Below are 22,407 nucleotides of genomic sequence, written 5' to 3' on the forward strand. Positions count from 1 at the left end.
CCTTCATCTCTACCACATAGCCCGGTCATCCTCCATCTCTACCACATAGCCTGGTCATCCTGCATCTCTACCACATAGCCCGGTCATCCTCCATCTCTACCACATAGCCCGGTCATCCTCCATCTCTACCACATAGCCTGGCCATCCTCCATCTCTACCACATAGCCTGGTCATCCTCCATATCTACCACATAGCCTGGTCATCCTGCATCTCTACCACATAGCCTGGTCATCCTCCAACTCTACCACAGCCTGGCCATCCTCCATCTCTACCACATAGCCCGGTCATCCTCCATCTCTACCACATAGCCCGGTCATCCTCCATCTCTACCACATAGCCCGGTCATCCTCCATCTCTACCACATAGCCTGGTTGTCCAGCATCTCTACCACATAGCCTGGTTGTTCTGCATCTCTACCACCTAGCCTGGTCATCCTCCAACTCTACCACAGCCTGGCCATCCTCCATCTCTACCACATAGCCCGTCATCCTCCATCTCTACCACATAGCCCGGTCATCCTCCATCTCTACCACATAGCCCGGTCATCCTCCATCTCTACCACATAGCCTGGCCATCCTCCATCTCTACCACATAGCCTGGTCATCCTCCATATCTACCACATAGCCTGGTCATCCTGCATCTCTACCACATAGCCTGGTCATCCTCCAACTCTACCACAGCCTGGCCATCCTCCATCTCTACCACATAGCCCGGTCATCCTCCATCTCTACCACATAGCCCGGTCATCCTCCATCTCTACCACATAGCCCGGTCATCCTCCATCTCTACCACATAGCCTGGTTGTTCTGCATCTCTACCACCTAGCCTGGTTGTTCTGCATCTCTACCACATAGCCTGGTCATCCTGCATCTCTACCACATAGCCCGGTCATCCTCCATCTCTACCACATAGCCCGGTCATCCTCCATCCTCCATCTCTACCACATAGCCTGGCCATCCTCCATCTCTACCACATAGCCTGGTCATCCTCCATCTCTACCACATAGCCTGGTCATCCTCCATCTCTACCACATAGCCTGGTCATCCTGCATCTCTACCACATAGCCCGGTCATCCTCCATCTCTACCACATAGCCTGGTTGTCCAGCATCTCTACCACATAGCCTGGTTGTTCTGCATCTCTACCACCTAGCCTGGTCATCCTCCAACTCTACCACAGCCTGGCCATCCTCCATCTCTACCACATAGCCCGGTCATCCTCCATCTCTACCACATAGCCCGGTCATCCTCCATCTCTACCACATAGCCCGGTCATCCTCCATCTCTACCACATAGCCTGGCCATCCTCCATCTCTACCACATAGCCTGGTCATCCTCCATATCTACCACATAGCCTGGTCATCCTGCATCTCTACCACATAGCCTGGTCATCCTCCAACTCTACCACAGCCTGGCCATCCTCCATCTCTACCACATAGCCCGGTCATCCTCCATCTCTACCACATAGCCCGGTCATCCTCCATCTCTACCACATAGCCCGGTCATCCTCCATCTCTACCACATAGCCTGGTTGTCCAGCATCTCTACCACATAGCCTGGTTGTTCTGCATCTCTACCACCTAGCCTGGTTGTTCTGCATCTCTACCACATAGCCTGGTCATCCTGCATCTCTACCACATAGCCCGGTCATCCTCCATCTCTACCACATAGCCCGGTCATCCTCCATCCTCCATCTCTACCACATAGCCTGGCCATCCTCCATCTCTACCACATAGCCTGGTCATCCTCCATCTCTACCACATAGCCTGGTCATCCTCCATCTCTACCACATAGCCTGGTCATCCTGCATCTCTACCACATAGCCTGGTCATCCTCCATCTCTACCACATAGCCTGGTGTCCAGCATCTCTACCACCTAGCCTGGTTGTTCTGCATCTCTACCACCTAGCCTGGTTGTTCTGCATCTCTACCACATAGCTTGGTTGTTCTGCATCTCTACCACCTAGCCTGGTCGTCCTGCATCTCTACCACCTAGCCTGGTTGTCCTGCATCTCTACCACCTAGCCTGGTTGTTCTGCATCTCTACCACATAGCCTGGTCGTCCTGCATCTCTATCAGCTAGCAGGGTCGTCCTGCATCTCTACCAGCTAGCAGGGTCGTCCTGCATCTATACCAGCTAGCAGGGTCGTCCTGCATCTCTACCAGCTAGCAGGGTTGTCCTGCATCTCTACCACCTAGCAGGGTCACCCCGCATCTTGAACAGAATGCTAACACCTTGACTGGTCACGTCACTCTGACCTTCACACAGGCCATTCCCTGGACCAGTAGAGGGGTGAGGGAAAGCAGAGAGGCAGAGGAGGCGTGACTAGTGAGAGTATCTGTTTTAGAGTTTGGAGCTCCCTAGAGGCAGTGATCCGTGATCTAAGCTCCCATCTCTCCCTCTCTGTAGGGAACAAGAATCACTCTCTCTCTCCATGGTGTCTCTCATCAGAATTTCTGCCCCATTGTTCACAGAGAGGGCTTCTCAGCTCTATTCTTCTTGACAGGTAGCAGCAGTCTACCACACACTCACACACTCTCTCTCTCTTACACACACACACACACACACACACACACACACACACACTCTCACACTCACACACACACTCTATCTCTCACTCACTCAAACACACACACACTGCTCTCCCTCCTTTATCTTGGACTCTTCCAAAAGTTGTTTACAAGAATCCCCAACTTCCTTTGACAGGAGCCACCATGAAACCCACCTTTTCCCCGGGTGCGTATTCTCTCTCTCTAGTGGTGTATCTGTTTGACTGTTCATTAACTGCTGTGTGATAAATGTCATCTATCTGACTCCAGACCTGCCGGTGAGAGTGTCACAAAGAGGAATGCTTTGATCCTGAAATGGGCTTGTGTTTATATCTAACGAGATGCTGACTTGCATTTGTTCAAGCAGAGAGAACTCATTTGAGTTGCTTTGTCCCTTTTCATGATGTCAACAAAGGCAGAACATATTGATCTCTGTCTGTATTGTTTGTTGTACAGAGAATTGATGGAAATGTTTTTCCGTTCAGAAGTTTTCTAGCCAGCAACATTGTGGAGAGAGAGTCATCGTTTTCAGCTTAATTTAGAACAAGTTTGGAGTCATCGTTTTCACAACTCACACCCCGCAAAGAAACCACACCGTTTAGCCTGGAAACACTTTCAGCTGTTGCCTGTGTAATTTACATGTCTATGGGTTTCTCTTTATCATCAATCAATCTCGCGCAGTCATATTCATCAATGCATCTCCTAAATAAGATGTTTGCATCCTCTGCTGTAGATTCCCATACAAGTCGATCTCCGCAGAGACACGTGAGGCTGTTTTTTTTTTATCACGCACATATAAATAATGCATGTGTATGTTTGTCCCCCATCCTGTCTGAGGTTGAGGCGAGGTGATCGATGCCCCCAGGCCCAGCCTCTGGGCAGCGGAAGGGAAGGGAACCCGTGACATTTCCAACACATTGGTGGAGACTGCTCCGTCAACCAGATTGGCACTCCCTGTGTGTGTTAACAGGAGGGCACGCACACACACCGTACACACACATACACACAGGACACTGTGATGTCCCACTGAGGCCTTTCTGGCAATGAAATCAGTTTCCATCAGTCGCTATGGCCAATGTCCATAGACTCCTCTCTCTTGTGCGCGCTCTCTCTCTCTCACTAATTGATAAATGACCCTGTACTCTTGAAACCTTTCTCTCTCTCTCCCTCCCCTCTATCTTTCCCTCCCCCCTCTCTCTCTCTCTCTCTGCCCCCCCCCCCCCCCCCCCCCCCTCCCCCTTCTCTCTCTTTCTAGTGAGGAGGTATTTACAGAGCATAGTGCTACTGAATGGTTGACCTATCCTGTGTGACCGGGGCATGCACACTTCCAGTCAGTCAGTGTGTCAGTCATCCTTACCTGTGGCAGTAAGGTCTCCAAAGACAATGACCTACAGTACTGTACTAGTGTGTTTTAGGATGACTCGGTCAGAACTTTGGGGATGAGTCCAGAGGAGAAAGGTTCAGTGTTTTGTTTTATTACTTGCGACTCTAAATCATGATAATCAGCCCTTGCTAAATCACCTAAATGGATTTGGAGTGATTATACATTTTTAAGATTCACATCAGTTAAGTCACACATCTCTGTGTTCTGAATGTCTATGCTAATTGGATCTGAGTGCTTTTATAGAAATCATCTATATTAGTGGCTGTATTGGTTACATTGGCTTGGTGCCTCTATCTAATGATATTAGCATGTTGGTGACAACTAGGGTTGCAAAAATCCTGTAACTTTTTCAAAATTCCCAGGTTTTCCAGAATTCCTGGTTGGAGGATGCCTCTTTTTCCCGCTTATTCCCCTGATTCCAGGAATGTTAAATCCAATATTTCTAAGAAACTTGGGAATTTTGAGTAAGTTGCTGGAATTTTTAACCTTATTGACAAATCATTTAAACCGTAAGACCTTTGTTCACATGAATCTACACAGTGTCACAAAGATATTAGTAATACAATGTACTACAACTGTGTAACAGTTGAGTGGACATGTGTAGAATAGGACAAATGCCCAGTCAACCATTCCTCTGCTACAATGTAACTACAGTCTAACTAATCAGTTTATGTAGTGTTTATGAATCGTATATTTTCCTTTATTATATTTACAGTTGAAGTCTGAAGTTTACATACACTTAGGTTGGAGTCATTAAAACTCGTTTTTCAACCAATCCACAAATTTCTTGTAAACAAACGAATGTTTTGGCAAGTCGGTTAGGACATCTACTTTGTGCATGACACAAGTCATTTTTCCAACAATTGTTTACAGACAGATTATTCATCTTATAATTCACTGTCAAATCAAAAGAAATCAGCCAAAACCTCAGAAAAATATGTAGACCACCACAAGTCTGGTTCATCCTTAGGAGCAATTTCCAAATGCCTAACGGTACCACGTTCATCTGTACAAACAATAGTACGCAAGTATAAACACCATGGGACCACGCAGCCGTCATAGCGCTCAGGAAGGAGGCGCGTTCTGTCTCCTAGAGATGAACGTACTTTGGTGCGAAAAGTGCAAATCAATCCCAGAACAACAACAAAGAACCTTGTGAAGATGCTGAAGGAAACAGGTACAAAAGTATCTCCATCCACAGTAAAACGAGTCCTATATTGACATAACCTGAAAGGCCGCTCAGCAGTTTGCAACTGCACATGTGGACAAAGATCATACTTTTTGGAGAAATGTCCTCTGGTCTGATGAAACAAAAATAGAACTGTTTGGCCGTAATGACCATCATTATGTTTGGAGGAAAAATGGGGGGCTTGCAAGCCGAAGAACACCATCCCAACCGTGAAGCACGGGGATGGCAGCATTATCAAATCAAATCAAATGTATTTATATAGACCTTCTTACATCAGCTGATATCTCAAAGTGCTGTACAGAAACCCAGCCTAAAACCCCAAACAGCAAGCAATGCAGGTGTAGAGGCACGGTGGCTTGGAAAAACTCCCTAGAAAGGCCAGAACCTAGGTAGAAACCTAGAGAGGAACCAGTCTATGAGGGGTGGCCAGTCCTCTTCTGGCTGTGCCGGGTGGAGATTATAACAGAATATGGCCAAGATGTTCAAATGTTCATAAATGACCAGCATGGTCAAATAATAATAATCACAGTAGTTGTTGAGGGTGCAGCAAGTCAGCACCTCAGGAGTAAATGTCAGTTGGCTTTTCATAGCCGATCATTAAGAGTATCTCTACCGCTCCTGCTGTCTCTAGAGAGTTGAAAACAGCAAGTCTGGGACAGGTAGCACGTCCGGTAAACAGGTCAGGGTTCCATAGCCGCAGGCAGAACAGTTGAAACTGGAGCAGCAGCAAGGCCAGGTGGACTGGGGAGAGCAAGGAGTCATCATGCCAGGTAGTCCTGAGGCATGGTCCTAGGGCTCAGGTCCTCCGAGAGAGAGAGAGAAAGAAAGAGAGAAAGAGAGAATTAGAGAGATTCACATAGGACACCGATAAGACAGGAGAAGTACTCCAGATATAACAAACTGACCCTAGCCCCCCGACACATAAACTACTGCAGCATAAATACTGGAGGCTGAGACAGGAGGGGTCAGGAGACACTGTGTCCCCATCCGATGATACCCCAGGACAGGGCCAAACAGGAAGGATATAACCCCACCCAGTTTGCCAAAGCACAGCCCCCACACCACTAGAGGGATATCTTCAACCACCAACTTACCATCCTGAGACAAGGCTGAGTATAGCCCACAAAGATCTCCGCCATGGCACAACCCAAGGGGGTGCGCCAACCCAGACAGAAAGATCACGTCAGTGACAAAACCCACTCAAGTGACACCAGTAAGCCAGTGACTCAGCCCCTGTAATAGGGTTAGAGGCAGAGAATCCCAGTGGAGAGAGGGGAACCGGCCAGGCAGAGACAGCAAGGGTGGTTGGCCTTTCCGTTCACCTTCACACTCCTGGGCCAGACTACACAATCATATGACCCACTGAAGAGATGAGTCTTCAGTAAAGACTTAAAGGTTGAGACCGAGTGTGCGTCTCTCACATGGGTAGGCAGACCATTTCATAAAAATGGAGCTCTATAGGAGAAAGCCCTGCCTCCAGCTGTTTGCTTAGAAATTCTAGGGACAATTAAGAGGCCTGCGTCTTGTGATCGTAGTGTACGTGTAGGTATGTACGGCAGGACCAAATCAGAGAGATAGGTAGGAGCAAGCCCATGTAATGCTTTGTTGGTTAGCAGTAAAACACTGAAATCAGCCCTTGCCTTAACAGGAAGCCAGTGTAGGGAGGCTAGCACTGGAGTAATATGATAATTTTTTGGGGTTCTAGTCAGGATTCTAGCAGCCATTATTTAGCACTAACTGAAGTTTATTTAGTGCTTTATCCGGGTAGCCGGAAAGTAGAGCATTGCAGTAGTCTAACCTAGAAGTAACAAAAGCATGGATACATTTTTCTGCATCATTTTTGGACAGAAAGTTTCAGATTTTTACAATGTTACGTAGATGGAAAAAAGCTGTCCTTGAAACAGTCTTGATATTTTAGTCAAAAGAGAGATCAGGGTCCAGAGGAACGCCGAGGTCCTTCACAGTTTTATTTGAGACGACTGTACAACCATCAAGATTAATTTTCAGATTCAACAGAAGATCTCTTTGTTTCTTGGGACCTAGAACAAGCAGATCTGTTTTGTCCGAGTTTAAAAGTAGAAAGTTTGCAGCCATCCACTTCCTTATGTCTGAAACACAGGCTTCTAGCGAGGGCAATTATATTGTGGGGGTTCTTTGCTGCAGGAGGGACTGGTGCACTTCACAAAATAGATGGCATCATGAGGTAGGAAAATGATGTGGGTATATTGAAGCAACATCTCAGACATCAGTTAAAGTTAAAGCTTGGTCGCAAATGGGTCTTCCAAATGGACAATGACCCCAAGCATACTTCCAAATTTGTGGCAAAATGGCTTAAGGACGACAAGGTCAAGGTATTTGAGTAGCCATCACAAAACCCTGACCTCAATTTGTATAGAAAATTTGTGGGCAGAACTGAAAAAGCATGTGCGAGCAAGGAGGCCTACAAACCCGACTCAATTACACCAGCTCTGTCAGGGGGAATGGGCCAAAATTCACCCAACTTGGTAGCCTGTGGAAGGCTACCAAATACTAATTGAGTGTATGTAAACTTCTGACCCACTGGCAATGTGATGAAAGAGATAAAAGCTGAAATAAATAATTCTCTCTACTATTATTCTGACATTTCACATTCTTAAAATAACGTGATGATCCTAACTGACCTAAGACAGGGAATTTTTACTAGGATTAAATTACAGGAATTGTGAAAAACCGAGTTTAAATGTAGTTGGCTAAGGTGTATGTAAACTTCCGACTTCAACTGTAACTGTATGTCTTACACCCATAGAGATGTATTATTGAATATTGTGTTCTAATTATATTACTATGGGACCCCCATTCAAATTATTATAACAAGACAAGTGGTGTATGGTGAGTGATTATTTTTGTATGGTGAGTGATTATGTATAATAATCATCAGTAGTGACTGATGTTATCAGTAAAGCAGAAGCAGGTGTACAGGGGATTAACGGTGAATGGGGGTTGATATCTTTGAATGGTCTTCTACCGCTTTTTCTGTCGTTGGCACCATTTCAGGTTGGCATGTGTCTAAGCACGTGCCCGCTGTGCGCTGGCACAGAGCGGCAGATGACCGCATCCCAATGATCTTCCTGTTACTCTCTTTCTCGACCCCTTCTTTCTCACTTCCTCTAACCTCTCCCTCCCTCTTTTCTCTTCCTCTCTATCGTCCGGGCACACTGGTGGGGGTGGGTGATGTCATCTCCCAGCAGGTGCTTGAGAGGCGGGGTCTAACCAATCACAACGTGACACGGATGGCCAAGATGATGAGAATCGGATTCTTCTTCGTCGTGAGTCCTCCTTCCTCGCTCTTCCTGTCTTTTATCTCACTGTCTCACCTCAAATGACTGGTTGGTGTCAGTATATCAGTCTGTACCACACATGCACATTGGGTTGCTCTCTCACACACAAGGGAGAGGAGGTTTGCAGGGACGGGTTCATGTGCTGTCACAAACACTCCATCGGCCAGCTGTTAAAGGGAAACAGCTCTGCGACTGTGCGTCAATAGCAGCCACAAGTAGGTATGAGTAGGTCTCTGAAGGAGTGAGAGAACAGCTGGGCAGCGTGGGCTGGCCACCCAAGATCAGGCCACAGCACCAAGGCTCCTGGACACACCACACACAGATGTTCCCTCTGACACACTCCTTCTCACAGACTCTGTGAGATGCCGTTGGCAGTGGCACTCTACAGAGAACTGAGAAACTCTGTTGTCGTGACTCACCACAGTGTGCGCGTGTGTGTGTTTGTATGTGGCTATCAGCCCAGTCACGGACCACCCTCTGTGTGACATCACTGGACAGAGCAGGGAGAGTGAGTGCAGAGCGTCACCTAGAAATATTATGTTTTTGTTACGAAGGCAAAGATTATTTATAATTGTGATCTTCTTATGTTCATTCATTAAATATTCTATTGTTTTTGTTCAGTGCCACTGAGAGGAGACCAACACTCTCTACACAGTTATGTAAAAGTAAAGCTCTAACACAAGATGACTTACAGATCTGAAAGAGGTGCTGTGGTAGACTATGTTGTCTCACATATTTGTTTCTAGAATGTTCCTGAAAGCAATAACATTTTTCATGTTTATATCCAACTGTTTCCCAATCAGTTTTTTTATGATGAATCTGTGTGAAGGATCCTGGTGGTCCTGTTTTTAACCCCAGGGCACTGTATTAGGTGGATGGTACAAGGTTCTGGACAAGCTGGTCACTGGGGGGACCAAAAGTGCCTCCATCAAAAAAATGCTTGCCACTAAGATGAGAGGGGCATCTGGGTGGCTGCATTTTATGTGTTCATTTTCAATAAAAAACTAAAACATCTTCAGTACCACCAGCCATTTGACATGAATAAATCGATTAACATGGTTTATATTACTTTAGATAAATTCTCTAATGGGCTGGTCATTATCCCTTGCATGACTCCTTTACTTACAAGCCAAATAACAACAAACATTCTAAATATGAATGGACCCCAGGTGAAGGTGCCCTCAGAAGTGCCTGTCACTGTGGTGCCAGCCAGAGCTGAGTGAATAGGTGTAACACACATCAGAGAAATCTATTTCTGCCTGTTCCCACGTTTACCCCTGGAGGGTGAAGCCCCCCTCAGCGCGTGTCAACTAATCCTTGCATTGACAGGTGGGGAACAAGGCCTGCTTGTATAATACACCGCTAACATGATTTGGGGTCTGTGAATGCACAGGAAGAGAGAGGACAATGAGAGGCGAGCGCAGCATGGCCCTCTCCTGGAGGAGGGATTAGTGTACACTCTGAAGGATGCATGCTCTCCTTTCACAGCATTGCTATTTTCACACACAACTTCCACAAAACAGGGACTCCAGGGCTAAATTTAGATCTTAAAGACCCATTTCTGTTTCAATGTCCTGTCAATGTTACCATATATAACACATTGTGGAGGGAGGGGGAGTTGATGCTGGTGGTCCCTGTCTAAATGAAGTTCATTAGTAGTTGTACGTCAGGTGGTGAAATTGGCCAAAGTTTTACCTGGGGAGTCCTAACCACAGTGATGAATCTCCCTTTATTACAGTCACTGAGCTGTAAAGATGCTTCATGTTAAGAAAGAGGATCTTCCCAGACTTAGATGATTTTCAGTGACCTGAAAGAAGGGTAAGATTAGCACAGTTGGTCTGAGCAGCCTGACTTGCCGAGTTAAATAAAGGTAAAACAAATAAATCAATAACTGCTGCCTCAGTGACCATAATGTTGGTGATTTGATCAATGTTGCATCAAATATCAATACAAATCTACAGGGTGAGGGTCCGTGTTTAAGTAACGACACAGCAACAGGTAAATTGCAATTTTTACTCCTGTAAATTATATGTTTTATAACACAATTTGGCTTTTATGTACAACCCTTTAGAGGTAACAACAAGCTCTACTTTCAGGGCCCAACTCGGCTCATCATAATCACCGCAATAATCCAATTTTCTTTTGAAACCTTTTAAAAGTGTCCAGTGTGCATCATTATATGTATGCCCCATGCCCATGCATAAGTAAGTTTACATTAAAAGCCACTGACCGTTTTTCCCACAAATTTTTCAGACACGTCCACACGTATATTCACACACACAGACCGCACGCACACACAGGCCGCACGCACACACAGACCGCACGCACACACAGACCGCACGCACACACAGACCGCACGCACACACAGACCGCACGCACACACAGACAGATAAAACAGTGTTTGTTCTTGTCATGTATCAACAGGTGGGCTTTGCTCCGTGTTTCCTGGGTGCCTTCCTGGGGATCTCTAGAACTTTGAATGGACTGACTGTGGAAGGAGAACATTGCCAATGTTCAGCATGACTTTACCCCACAGTTGTCTATTAAACGTACAGTACATTGAACCTCAAAGAATAATATGATTAAAAAACATACAGTACCAGTCAAAAGTTTGGATACACCTACTCATTCCAGGGTTTTTCTTTATTTTTACAGTTTTCTACATTGTAGAATAATAGTGAAAACTATGAAATAGTAAAAACTATGAAAAAACACATGGAATCATTTAGTACGCAAAAAAGTCTTAAACAAAGGAAAATATATTTTATATTTGAGATTCTTCAAAGTAGCCACCCTTTGCCTTGATGACAGATTTGCACACTCTTGGCATTCACTCAACCAGCTTCATGAGGTATGAACTGGAATGCATTTCAATTAACAGGTGTGCCTTATTAAAATGACATTTGTGGAATTTCTTTCCTCCTTAATGTGTTTGAGCCAATCAGTTGTGTTTGGACTCCAGAGTGGTGCAGCGGTCTAAGGCACTGCATCTGAGAGCTAGAGGCGTCACTACAGACCCTGGTTAGATTCCAGGCTGTATCACAACTGGCCGTGATTGGGAGTCCCATAGGGTGGCGCACAATTGGCCCAACGTCGTCCAGGTTAGGGTTTGGCCAGGGTAGGCAGTCATTGTAAATAAGAATTTGTTCTTAACTGACTTGCCTAGTTAAATAAAGGTTAAATAAAATTAAAGGTAAGGGTGATATACAGAAGATAGCCCTATTTGGTAAAAGACAAAGTCCATATTATGGCAAGAAGAGCTCAAATAAGTAAAAATAAATGACAGTCCATCATTACTTGAAGACATGAAGGTAAGTCAATCTGGAAAATTTCAATCCGTTTCTTCAAGTGCAGTCGCAAAAACATCAACCATTATGATGAAACTGGCTCTCATGAGGACCGCCACAGGAAAGGAAGTCCCAGAGTTACCTCTGCTACAGAGGATAAGTTCATTAGAGTTACCAGCCTCAGCAATTGCAGCCCAAATAAGTAACATCTTATTCTCAGCCCACATAAGACACATCTCAACATCAACTGTGCAGAGGAGACTGGGTGAATCAGGCCTTCATATTTTAATTGCTGCAAAGAAACCACTACTAAAGGACACCAATAATAAGAAGATACTTGCTCGGTCCAAGAAACACGAGCAATGGACATTAGACCGGTGGAAATCTGTCGTTTTTTTGGTTCCAACCGCCGTGTCTTTTTGAGATGCAGAATAGGTGAACGGATGATCGCCATATGTGTGGTTCCCACCGTGAAGCGTGAAGGAGGAGGTGTGATGGTGTGGGGGTGCTTTGCTGGTGACACTGTCTGTAATTTATTTAGAATTCAAGGCACACCTAACCAGCATGGCTACGACAGCATTCTGCAGTGATACTCCATCCCATCTGGTTTGCGCATAGTGGGACTAGCATTTGTTTTTCAGCAGGACAATAACCCAACACACCTCCAGGCTTTGTAAGGGCTATTTGACAAAGAAGGAGAGTGCTGCATCAGATGGCCTGGCCTCCACAATCCCCTGACCTCAACGCAACTGAGATGTTTTGGGATGAGTCAGACCGCAGAGTGAAGGAAAAGTAGCCAACAAGTGCTCAGCATATGTGGAAACTTATTCAAGACTGTTGGAAAATAATTTCAGGTGAAGCTGGTTGAGAGAATGCCAAGAGAGTGCAAAGCTGTCATCAAGGCAAAGGGTGGCTACTTTGAAGAATCTAAGTACTTTATTGGTTACTACATGATTCCCTATGTGTTATTTCATAGTTCTACAATGTAGAAAATAGTCCAAATAAAGAAAAACCATTGAATGAGTAGGTGTGTCCAAACTTTTGACTGGTACTGTATATTAAGCATGAGTCACAACTCCAGATATTATAGAAATGTACACATGCTGATTTTTGTCATCTTTAAAAATCAACATGTTGTCTTAAAATATAAGTGTTTAGCATTGGCCTTGTAGCCAGTACCTCCTGTAGTACCCTCTGTTGTACCTCCTGTGGTACCTTCTGTAGTACCTCCTGTGGTACCTTCTGTAGTACCTCCTGTAGTACCCCCTGTAGGACCCTCTGTAGGACCCTCTGTAGGACCCTCTGTAGGGCCCCCTGTAGGTCCCTTTGTAGTACCCTCTGTAGGTCCCTCTGTAGGACCCCTGTAGTACCCCCTGTAGTCCCTCTGTTAGGACCCCCTGTAGGTCCTTCTATAGGACCCCTCTAGTGCCTCCGTTACGAACTCCTGTAGGTCCTTCTGTAGGACCCCTGTAGGACACCCTGTAGGTCCTTTTGTAAGACCCCTGTAGGACCCCTTGTATCACCTCCTGACCTGAGCTGAGGCTTCCTGTGGAACTCCTTTTCTCTCCTCCTCTGTGTTCTCCAGGAAGCTAACAGAGTGACCCCCATCTCTGACCCAGTTTAATTAGAAGCTATTTCCTCCCATGGAGGGACATAATGGAGGGAAGGAGGGTTGAAATAGCGGCGGGTGACTCATGTCTTAGATAAGGGGTGTGTGTGTGTAACAGGGGTGTTCTTCCACCGCTCCCTTCCTCTCGCTCGGCGGACCATAAATTATTTATGCAAGGAAGGCACTTGAGCTAAAATGAGGCCGAAAGGGCAGTCACCAAAATGTCAGAAGAGACAGAAAACAAATGACAAATGTGCTCATTAGGCAAGACTGTGATGTAAAATATATGTGAGGTGAAAGACAATAACATGACCACACCTCCCTCATCTAAAGCGAGGTGAAACTTGGTCTGGAGCCACAGTCCGACGTTACTAGTTTGAATGGACATTAGTGACACGTGAGAATGTTGGCAGACCCATGCAGCATTATCCTCAGCACTGCTCTTCATTAGCTAGTGGCAGTCCGCTCGCGTGTCAATCACAACATAAGCCCAGCTATGACTTCCCTTCACCTCATTTTATATTGTGGGTCAAGCTTTCCCCCGAGACCACTTGGTTATTCATGTGTCTCATTATAACAATCACTCTGATGCTACAGTACCTCCCTCCTTTATGAGAGGATGAATGAGATAGAGACGTGGGGGTCGGAGACGTCCATTTCGAGAGCTGCCATTCTCCTACACATTCCCTCATTGGTCAGTCACTTCACTCAACGCTGCTGGATGCTGATATTGAAGGTCAAGTGCACACTACCTATTGGAAAAACAAAGATTAGTGCCAGCGACTTGTCTACCTATTAGTGTTTTCATTACACAAGTTTGATGCCGTTATGACATTCTAAAGCTCAGTGTGTCATAATTAAGGGAGGAGATGGTGAGCGTTGGGCAAACTGTTGCATGACCACAGGACTGCAGCCTCGTGAGCTCAAATAAGTTGGTTGTCTCTTCAGCCCTAGACCACGAACGAAAGACGTTGCTCTCCAAAGGAGGACGGATTTTGGTGAGGTCATCGTGTGTCTCTGACGTTGTATCCCTGCAGTATTTTAACCCCAGGTGGCCAACGCCTTGTTTGCTAGAAATTAGAAACTGTTACGCCACAGAAAATCAACAAAGACAGGCAACATTTCTGAGAACATTGGCTTATTTTATACATCCAGTCTTGCCCAATAAAGACATTATTACAAAAAAAAGAATGAAATCCAGCCAATCTTGTTGCCTGTTGACCTTTAGTGAGATGGGCCAGGCTAAGTGAGGGTGCAGGCAGTTCCAGATGTCTGGTTGTTTTATATGCCATGTGATGTAGCAGGACAGGGCACTGACCCACAGTTATTACATTGAGACTATGGTGTTGAGCTGGTATTGAGTGTCACCTGTCACTGTCTGTGACTGACTCAGAGGGGGGCCAACGCATACTGTAACGTCTCACAGCCTGAGTGGCAGCCCCTACCCACCTGGTCAGGGTCAGAGGTCAACACAGGTGTGAACTGAAGGTAGACACCCCTGTGAGGGAGGGCTAGTGTCAGAAGTTAAATGTTTCTACCAGAAATTCACCATCGTTTCAACATAAAGATTTCTATGTCTCTTATTCTCTGCAGGACTACATGGATGCTTTGATCTCAAATTACTACCTAAGTTCTCCATGTGGAAAGCTTCACATACTTACAGTATGAACCACTCTATACTTCATCAATGTGTTCTGCTCTTTTTCAGCTATGGCCTCCAGTCCAGATTGCCAACTTCTTTTCATCCCACTGCACCATAGGTAAGGCCCAAGGATGGTTAGTGACGTCAATGTTATCCATATGGATTTTCAGTGTAATGTCAATTTATACTCAGAAATATTGATTTATTCATTCAGCTGTGATGCCTGAATGGAACTCTGATGTTAGTACGTAATTCTTGTCTTGCAGATTGGCTGTGGTCCAGATTGTAACTGTCGCCTGGAATTCCTACATGTCTTGGAAAGCCAATAATGGATGTTTCAGGTCCCGCCCTACCTCACACATATAGGACTATCAATGAGACTTTTACACCCACAAATCATGTCAAAAACTTAATTCAGAAAGCTGTGAATCAATCCCACACTAAGATAGTGGTCAGGAACAAATGGTTAACCAACTCTGAAATACTGCATTATGGATGATTTTTGTGAAAGTTTGTCACACCTACAGTGCATTTGGAAAGTAATTCAGATCCCTTTACTTTTTCCACATTTTGTTACGTTACAACCTTATTCTAAAATAGATTAAATAAATACAAATTATCATCAATCCTCACACAATACCTTATCATGAGGAAACATCAGGAAACAGGATTTTAGAAATGTTTGCAAATGTATTAAAAATAAAAACAGAAATACCTTACAGTATATACATAAGTATTCAGACCCTTTTCAGGTGCATCCTGTTTCCATTGATCATCCTTGAGATGTTTCTTCAACTTGATTGAAGTCCACCTGTGGTAAATTCAATTGATTGGACATGATTTGGAAAGGTCTGTCTGTCTGTATAACCTGTCTGTATAAGGTCCCACAGTTGACAGTGTATGTCAGAGCAAAAACCAAGCCATGAGGTCAAAATAATTGTCCGTAGAGCTCCGAGACAGGATTGTGTCAAGGCACAGATCTGGGGAAGGGTACCAAAACATGTCTGCAGCATTGAATGTCCACAAGAACACAGTGGCCTCCATCATTCTTAAATGGAAGAAGTTTTGAACCACCAAGACTCTTCCCAGAGCTGGCCACCAGGCCAAATTGAGCAATCGGGGGAGAAGGGCCTGCCCGGCCGGTGACCAAGAACCCGATGATCACTCTGACAGAGCTCTAGAGTTCCTCTGTGGAGATGGGGAACCTTCCAGAAGGACAACCATCTCTGCAACACTGCACCAATCAGGCCTTTATGGTAGAGTGGCCAGACGGAAGCCACTCCTCAGTAAAAGGCACATGACAGCCAGCTTGGAGTTTGCCAAAAGGCACCTAAAGGACTCCCAGACCATGAGAAACAAGATTCTCTGGTCTGATGAAACCAAGCTTGAACTATATCCCCATCCAACCTGACAGAGCTTGAGAGGATCTGCAGATACTAATGGGAGAAACTCCCCAAATACAGGTGTGCCAAGCTTGTAGCGTCATACCCAAGAAGACTCAAGGATGTAATCCCTGCCAAAGGTGCTTCAACACAGTACTGAGTTACGGGTCTGAGTACTTAAGTAAATGTGATATATATATATTTTATAAAAAATGATTTATAATTATTATTATTTATATAATTATTTATCAAATATATATATTTTTTTATAAATTAGCAAAAAAAATCTAAAACCCTGGTTTGGCTATGCCATTATGGGGTATTGTGTGTAGATTGAGGGTGGAAAAACAATTTTATCAATTTTAGATTAACGATGTAATATAACAAAATGTGGAAAAGGTCAAGGTGTCACACCCTGATCAGTTTCACCTGTCCTCGTTATTGTCTTCACCCCCTCCAGGTGTCGCTTGTTTTCCCCAGTGTATGTATCCCTGTGTTTCCTGTCTCTCTGTGCCAGTTCGTCTTGTATGTTAGTCAAGTCAAACAGTGTGTTTTTCCCGTACTCCTTTTGCTATTCTCTTTTGATAGTCTTCCTGGTTTTGACCCCTGCCTGACTCTGGACTACTTTCCAGCCTGCCTGATCATCCTGCCTGCCCTGACCTTTATTCTGCCTGCCCTTCGGTACCTTTTGGATTCTGAACTGGTTTTGACCTTTTTGCCTGTCCACGACCATTCTCTTGTCTTACCCTATTGGATTAATAAATATTGTAAGACTCCAACCATCTGCCACCTGTGTCGGCATCTGGGTCTCGCCTTGTGTCACAAGGGGTCTGAATACTTTCCGAATGCACTGTATATGTTAGTATTAATACATTATAAAGTTGAAAGTCAGTCAGAGTGTAGTTGACATATGCATACAATGACTTACTCTGCTGTTAAACAGTACTCATCCAGATAATATTGAGATGTCTGGATGTGTTCTCATTTCAAATGATGACATTACCAGTAATATACTTTTATGTTATTATTTTGTATTAAGCTTAAATTGTATAAACTATACTTTTAAACTGTACGTGGAATTTCAGTATTAAAGACGTATTTGCCTGTTCTTTTATATCTAACTTCTATTTCAAAGACGTCATGGGTGGCTTTGCTCCAACTTTGCACCGTTGTTGTTTGGGATAGTTGGGAAATGCTGCTTTGTCTGTCAACAAAATTCTGTCTGCAAACTTCTCCCAACCAAGAAAAGTGTGTTAGAGAATTGTTTGGACCAAACAAACAAATCCATTATCCTATTTCTGTAAAGAGGAATATTTTCTTCAACAAACTATGTATCGACTACAATTATTTTTGTAATACTACAAAATTACAGGGTAGCCTATTCTGCCGACACAGACAAACAGATGAATAAAAACGATGTTGCGGGAGACACTACAAAAACGGGAGACACAAATAGAATATGACATCCATCTAAGCTGGAGGAGGAAATGATTGTCCAAAAACAAACAAAGGTGCCACTGCTCCAATAATAAAGACAGTGAATATGCACACTCACCTGGGATATGGCCGATGTTCTCTGCTGTCAGGATTTGGCCAGGATTGTTCCGGTTTTGGCCACTAGATGCCCCTATTGTGCTTTTTGACCCTTTTGTTTTCCCTTGTTTCCAGTTGTTATTTGCACCTGTGCCTCGTTTCCATTGAATGTATTTAAACCCTTAGTTTTCGTCAGTTCTTTGCTCTGTGTTTGAATGTTAGCACCCAACCCCAGCGATTCTGTGAACATTTGTTGCTCCAGTTGGACTCTCTTGTGGTACTGTTTTTGTTCTCGTTTATTTATTTTTGATTATCTTTTGAGGCTTTTTTCTGCTGTACCTACCACCTTGTGGATTTACCTTTTGACTTGGAGGATTACCTTTTTCTCTTGGAATTACTTTTGACATTGTGGATTTATATTTTTGCCAAAAGAACTTTCCTTTTTACTTTATTAAAACACCATCTCAATTACTGCTGTGTCTGCCTCATCTTCTGGGTTCTGCCGACTATTAGTGGCTCAGTTTGCTAAGTGACTGTTTCTCACACCGGAGACCCGAGTTCGTAACCGGGTCTTGACACTCTGCTAGTGCCAGTTAAGTTATGTTCCCTCAATTAAGTTCTGCTAACTAAAATAAAGATTGGAATCTTTTCATTGTCATCTCTTTACAGTCAGTGGTGATTTTAGCATGTAAATCATCGTGGGGCAAAAAAAGAAAAAGAAAGTGGGATACATGCCAAAAAAGCCACTACACTACACAACACAACAATAAACAATACATTAATTGCACTATAACGGTGACAAACAATGCCCACAAACTGTTAGGGCCTACATAAAGCTACCCCAACAGCAGTCCCAACATCTTACCACTGCTAAACCTGGCTATCAGCGGAAGCTTGTCTAGCAGCAAAACAGTTCATTCAGCCTGCCTTTTAAAATACATAGCTGATATGGCTGACTTGCTTAAACAAATGTGGTTTCTAATGACAATTGAGATGTACCAACTATGGCATAAGGGCACGACAAGCGGATAAGTGGCCATCTGTAATTTCGATTGAGACATCAATGAGCGAGCTAGGAAGAAACAGTCTATATAACTATTTGTTTAACACTTTGAAATGTACAGCGACAGAATTCAGAATATGGGCCGTTCTTACAGTGTTCTCCCTGTACACCAAGTCAGAACTGAAGGATAAATAAAGGGGGCAAATAAGCAGACAATGAAAGCTCTTAAAAAATGTGATGATTACATTTCTCTAAAACAGGTTATAGGCTACATGTGCACCACCAAGTAAGAACAGTAGGTGAAATGAAGAGGGGTAACTAGACCAAATTATTAGGGTGAGGCACATGATCTACTAACAGCTTACTACACAACATACACATAGTATTACTTTCTTAGCTACAGTACACAAATCTCCCTGGCATATTACATAATTTATGCAGCAACATACAAGACATTTTTGGATTCACCTTGTTGTGCTGTGCTCACTTGAACAGGAAGGTGGCACGGCGGTCCTATGTGGTCAAATTTTGTCATCAAAGTCTGGAATGCAGTGGATTTGGGGTGCTTTCAAGACAACTGTAAACTCGGAAAAAACAAGGTAGAATCATGATGCTGTCATTGATCTTCAGGTTGTAGCTCTAGAAAGAGACCCTAGTTCCCGACCTACAATTCCGTATTTCCCAGTCGGAGCTTGTTTTTTCCGTAATTCCCAGTTGTTTTGAACTCACTGAAGTCAAGTATTCGCAGTCCCGAGTTAACAGTTTTGAGTGCGGCACAAATCATGCTTCATTGACAGCATGCCCAATATTGAATGGTTATCATTTTAAACTTGGAAAAGAGACACTTAATCCCATATTTGGGACCACACAGCCACTCCACTGAATAGCAGGCTAGTGATTGCTTTGGATTGCTTGCAGTTAGCCACTGTCACTGATTCCTCCCAAACACCTCCTTGTTGAATTTGCGATTTCCAACTTGTTGTCCAATGTTTATGTCCAATGGCCGATGAGCACCGATACGTTTTATCTATAAATTCTCTTCATTATTTCTCTTCATATGACAAGAATTTAAAATGATTTGCCAATAGATTGTCGACTTGATTCATAACTGCTAGCTAAGATTTTTGAAGTATAATGTTGACATGATCAGTCCAATCAAAGCTATTGTCAATGTAACGTGATATGACATACTTTTATCTGTGGCCAATGACCTTGAGCCTTCTTTGATGGACACTTGAAATGTAACTCTTTGGCAGCACCCAAGAGGCTTGAATTTTCACCCTTAGACTTGGCGGTGACGTACTGTCCCTACGAGTGACAGAACACTGAGCTAATCATGGTGCAACTGGAGAACATTGCAAACAGCTATGCTCTGTATTTTCCGCTGGCTGCCCCACCACCACAGAAAGCACTGAGCTAGGCTGAAACACCTGCATTTTGGAGCTGCCTTACTCAAGAATGCAAAAAAGAGACAATGTTTTTATTCGGCTTTATTAACTAATTTATTACTATATATTTTTTTACATTGTTTGCAAATTGATATGTGACACGTATAAATGCCAAAATAACATGCAAAACAGGTAAGCCTACCCCAAAAATGAATAACAAGTAAGCCCCACCTGCCCTGAATGACGGGTCGCCACTGTTTACAGCAATAGCCATTAGTTTTTTTAAATATTGCGATATGCCTGGCTGGGTCTTTTCACTGACAGTTGTAATTTAACAATAATCTATTTGGTATTTGCACCGTGGCTACCCAAATGCTGGGCCCTTCTGGCTGTAGGCTATGAAATTTAAAACAATCCACATCTTTTTTAAAGAAGCTAATGATGCTCTGTGGCCAAATCATGCTTTCTGGTGTAGTAGCCTATTTTGCATGATTGTATTTATTTCTGTATAGACAAGAGTAAGCAAATTAGGCTATATAATTGTGGCAATTTAATTCAATTTACTTTAGGGAAACCTTAGCTTCACATAGCCTTATGGAGACGCCGCCTCTACCTTTTAAAGTGGCATTAACACAACCAGTCATGACGTTTTCATCTGACTGTCAAACAATCACTTAACAAAGCCGGTCCTGTAGGCTACTCGCGCACATTCCTTCATTCGAAATGATTTTACCATCCAAACCTCAACAGTGCACTGTGCACCCGAAATTGGATGAATGGAAAGAGACATCAGTTACAAAACACGTACGTGTAGTGTAATGAAATTCTGCGATTGAATTGATGCATCCACTGTTATCTACGCTGCCTCGGTCTCGGCCACTCATCACCGCCTTGACAAAATGTAAGCGTTCTCCTCAAACCACAACTCAATTTGGAGCGTATACCACCTGGTTTCCAGTCAATTCACTGTTTCATGCGACTGACATGCAGTAATGTTAAATAATGGTCTAATAGCCTTTAGTTTTTTGGGCATGTTGTATTCATTGTGATAGGCTCACGTTTCACCAGTACAGTTTACCCCCACTATTTATTTTACCTGGACGCAGTACAAAGGTATGTCTATTGGTATGTTATGCAGATCACATGTAGCATCCTCCTATCTTACCTCTTCAATGAAAGTCCCATAGGCCTCTACATTATGGACAAGGTATGAAAGCCATCATCAAAACAGTTTTTTTTTCATTTGCATTTTCCACGAAAACCAAGGTATGAATACTGTCGTGTGCATTTTTTGTTAAACATCTGTATAATTACTATTTTTTGGATTCACAGACTTCACAGACTTCACTCTCGTCACACCTCTGATGAATATAACATGAAACCTGTTCTATCACCGTGCACTGCAAAATCATTCTGGCCATCAACACATTAACATCAACATGCTAGAGGATATACCCATTGGACTTGTGGCTCTGCTGGGAGTTTACCTCAAATTTGGATTTTTTAATTCTGCTTTGCCACTAAAATCATAATAAACACTGACAAATAAAATATTGTGTTATTGATGTGCATATTATTAATAATAATAATAGGGGAGGGGGGTAGTTCAGTTATTAACCCCAAAAGGTTATTCAAAAGGTTATTCGAGGATCCATTTAAAGGGGTTCTTTGTATAACTCATAGGGGTTCCCCCACAGTTTCAATTTGAAGAACTCCTAATGGATACTCCAGGAACCTTTTATTTCTAGAGTGTACCGGACCGTACCGCCTTACTTTCACCCCTGTATTCAGTGCAGTATATACATCTTGCGAGTTTTATCAGCTAAATATGACATATTCCTCTATTTTATATTTTCTGTCGTTTTAATTAAGAATCCACTTGCATCGCGTGCATTACAAGCGGAAACCTTTTCAGCACCATGGACAGGTTTCTCTGCGCCCTCTGCACGTTTCCCCACTGTGCGCTTCTGCTCTGCCTCGCCAAGATGTTAAACCATGCATAAAGGCATCACGACAACAGCTCATCGTTTCTAGACTACTTTATTCAGAGACCAGATTCATAGTAGCATTGTGCAGATTTACACCTTAACGAATCACTTAGTTTTAACGTCCACAATTGTTTTGT

The 22,407-nt window shown here is 43.7% G+C and overlaps 1 protein-coding gene across 1 annotated transcript in view; it reads left to right on the forward strand.

Annotated features, from left to right (window-relative positions):
• LOC110531081 (protein Mpv17-like) overlaps nucleotides 1-15,265 on the forward strand; it is a 25,405-nt gene extending 10,140 nt beyond the window's left edge. The window contains exons 2-8 of the mRNA XM_036986842.1: nucleotides 8,308-8,426; nucleotides 9,297-9,380; nucleotides 10,824-10,950; nucleotides 12,499-12,506; nucleotides 14,928-14,960; nucleotides 15,043-15,094; nucleotides 15,243-15,265. Coding sequence (XP_036842737.1) covers nucleotides 8,308-8,426; nucleotides 9,297-9,380; nucleotides 10,824-10,950; nucleotides 12,499-12,506; nucleotides 14,928-14,960; nucleotides 15,043-15,094; nucleotides 15,243-15,265 — 446 coding nt within the window. The remainder of the gene's footprint in view (nucleotides 1-8,307; nucleotides 8,427-9,296; nucleotides 9,381-10,823; nucleotides 10,951-12,498; nucleotides 12,507-14,927; nucleotides 14,961-15,042; nucleotides 15,095-15,242) is intronic.
• The last annotated feature ends 7,142 nt before the right edge of the window (nucleotides 15,266-22,407 follow it).

This window comes from Oncorhynchus mykiss, chromosome 8, assembly GCF_013265735.2.
Source record: "Oncorhynchus mykiss isolate Arlee chromosome 8, USDA_OmykA_1.1, whole genome shotgun sequence".
NCBI lineage: Eukaryota > Metazoa > Chordata > Actinopteri > Salmoniformes > Salmonidae > Oncorhynchus > Oncorhynchus mykiss.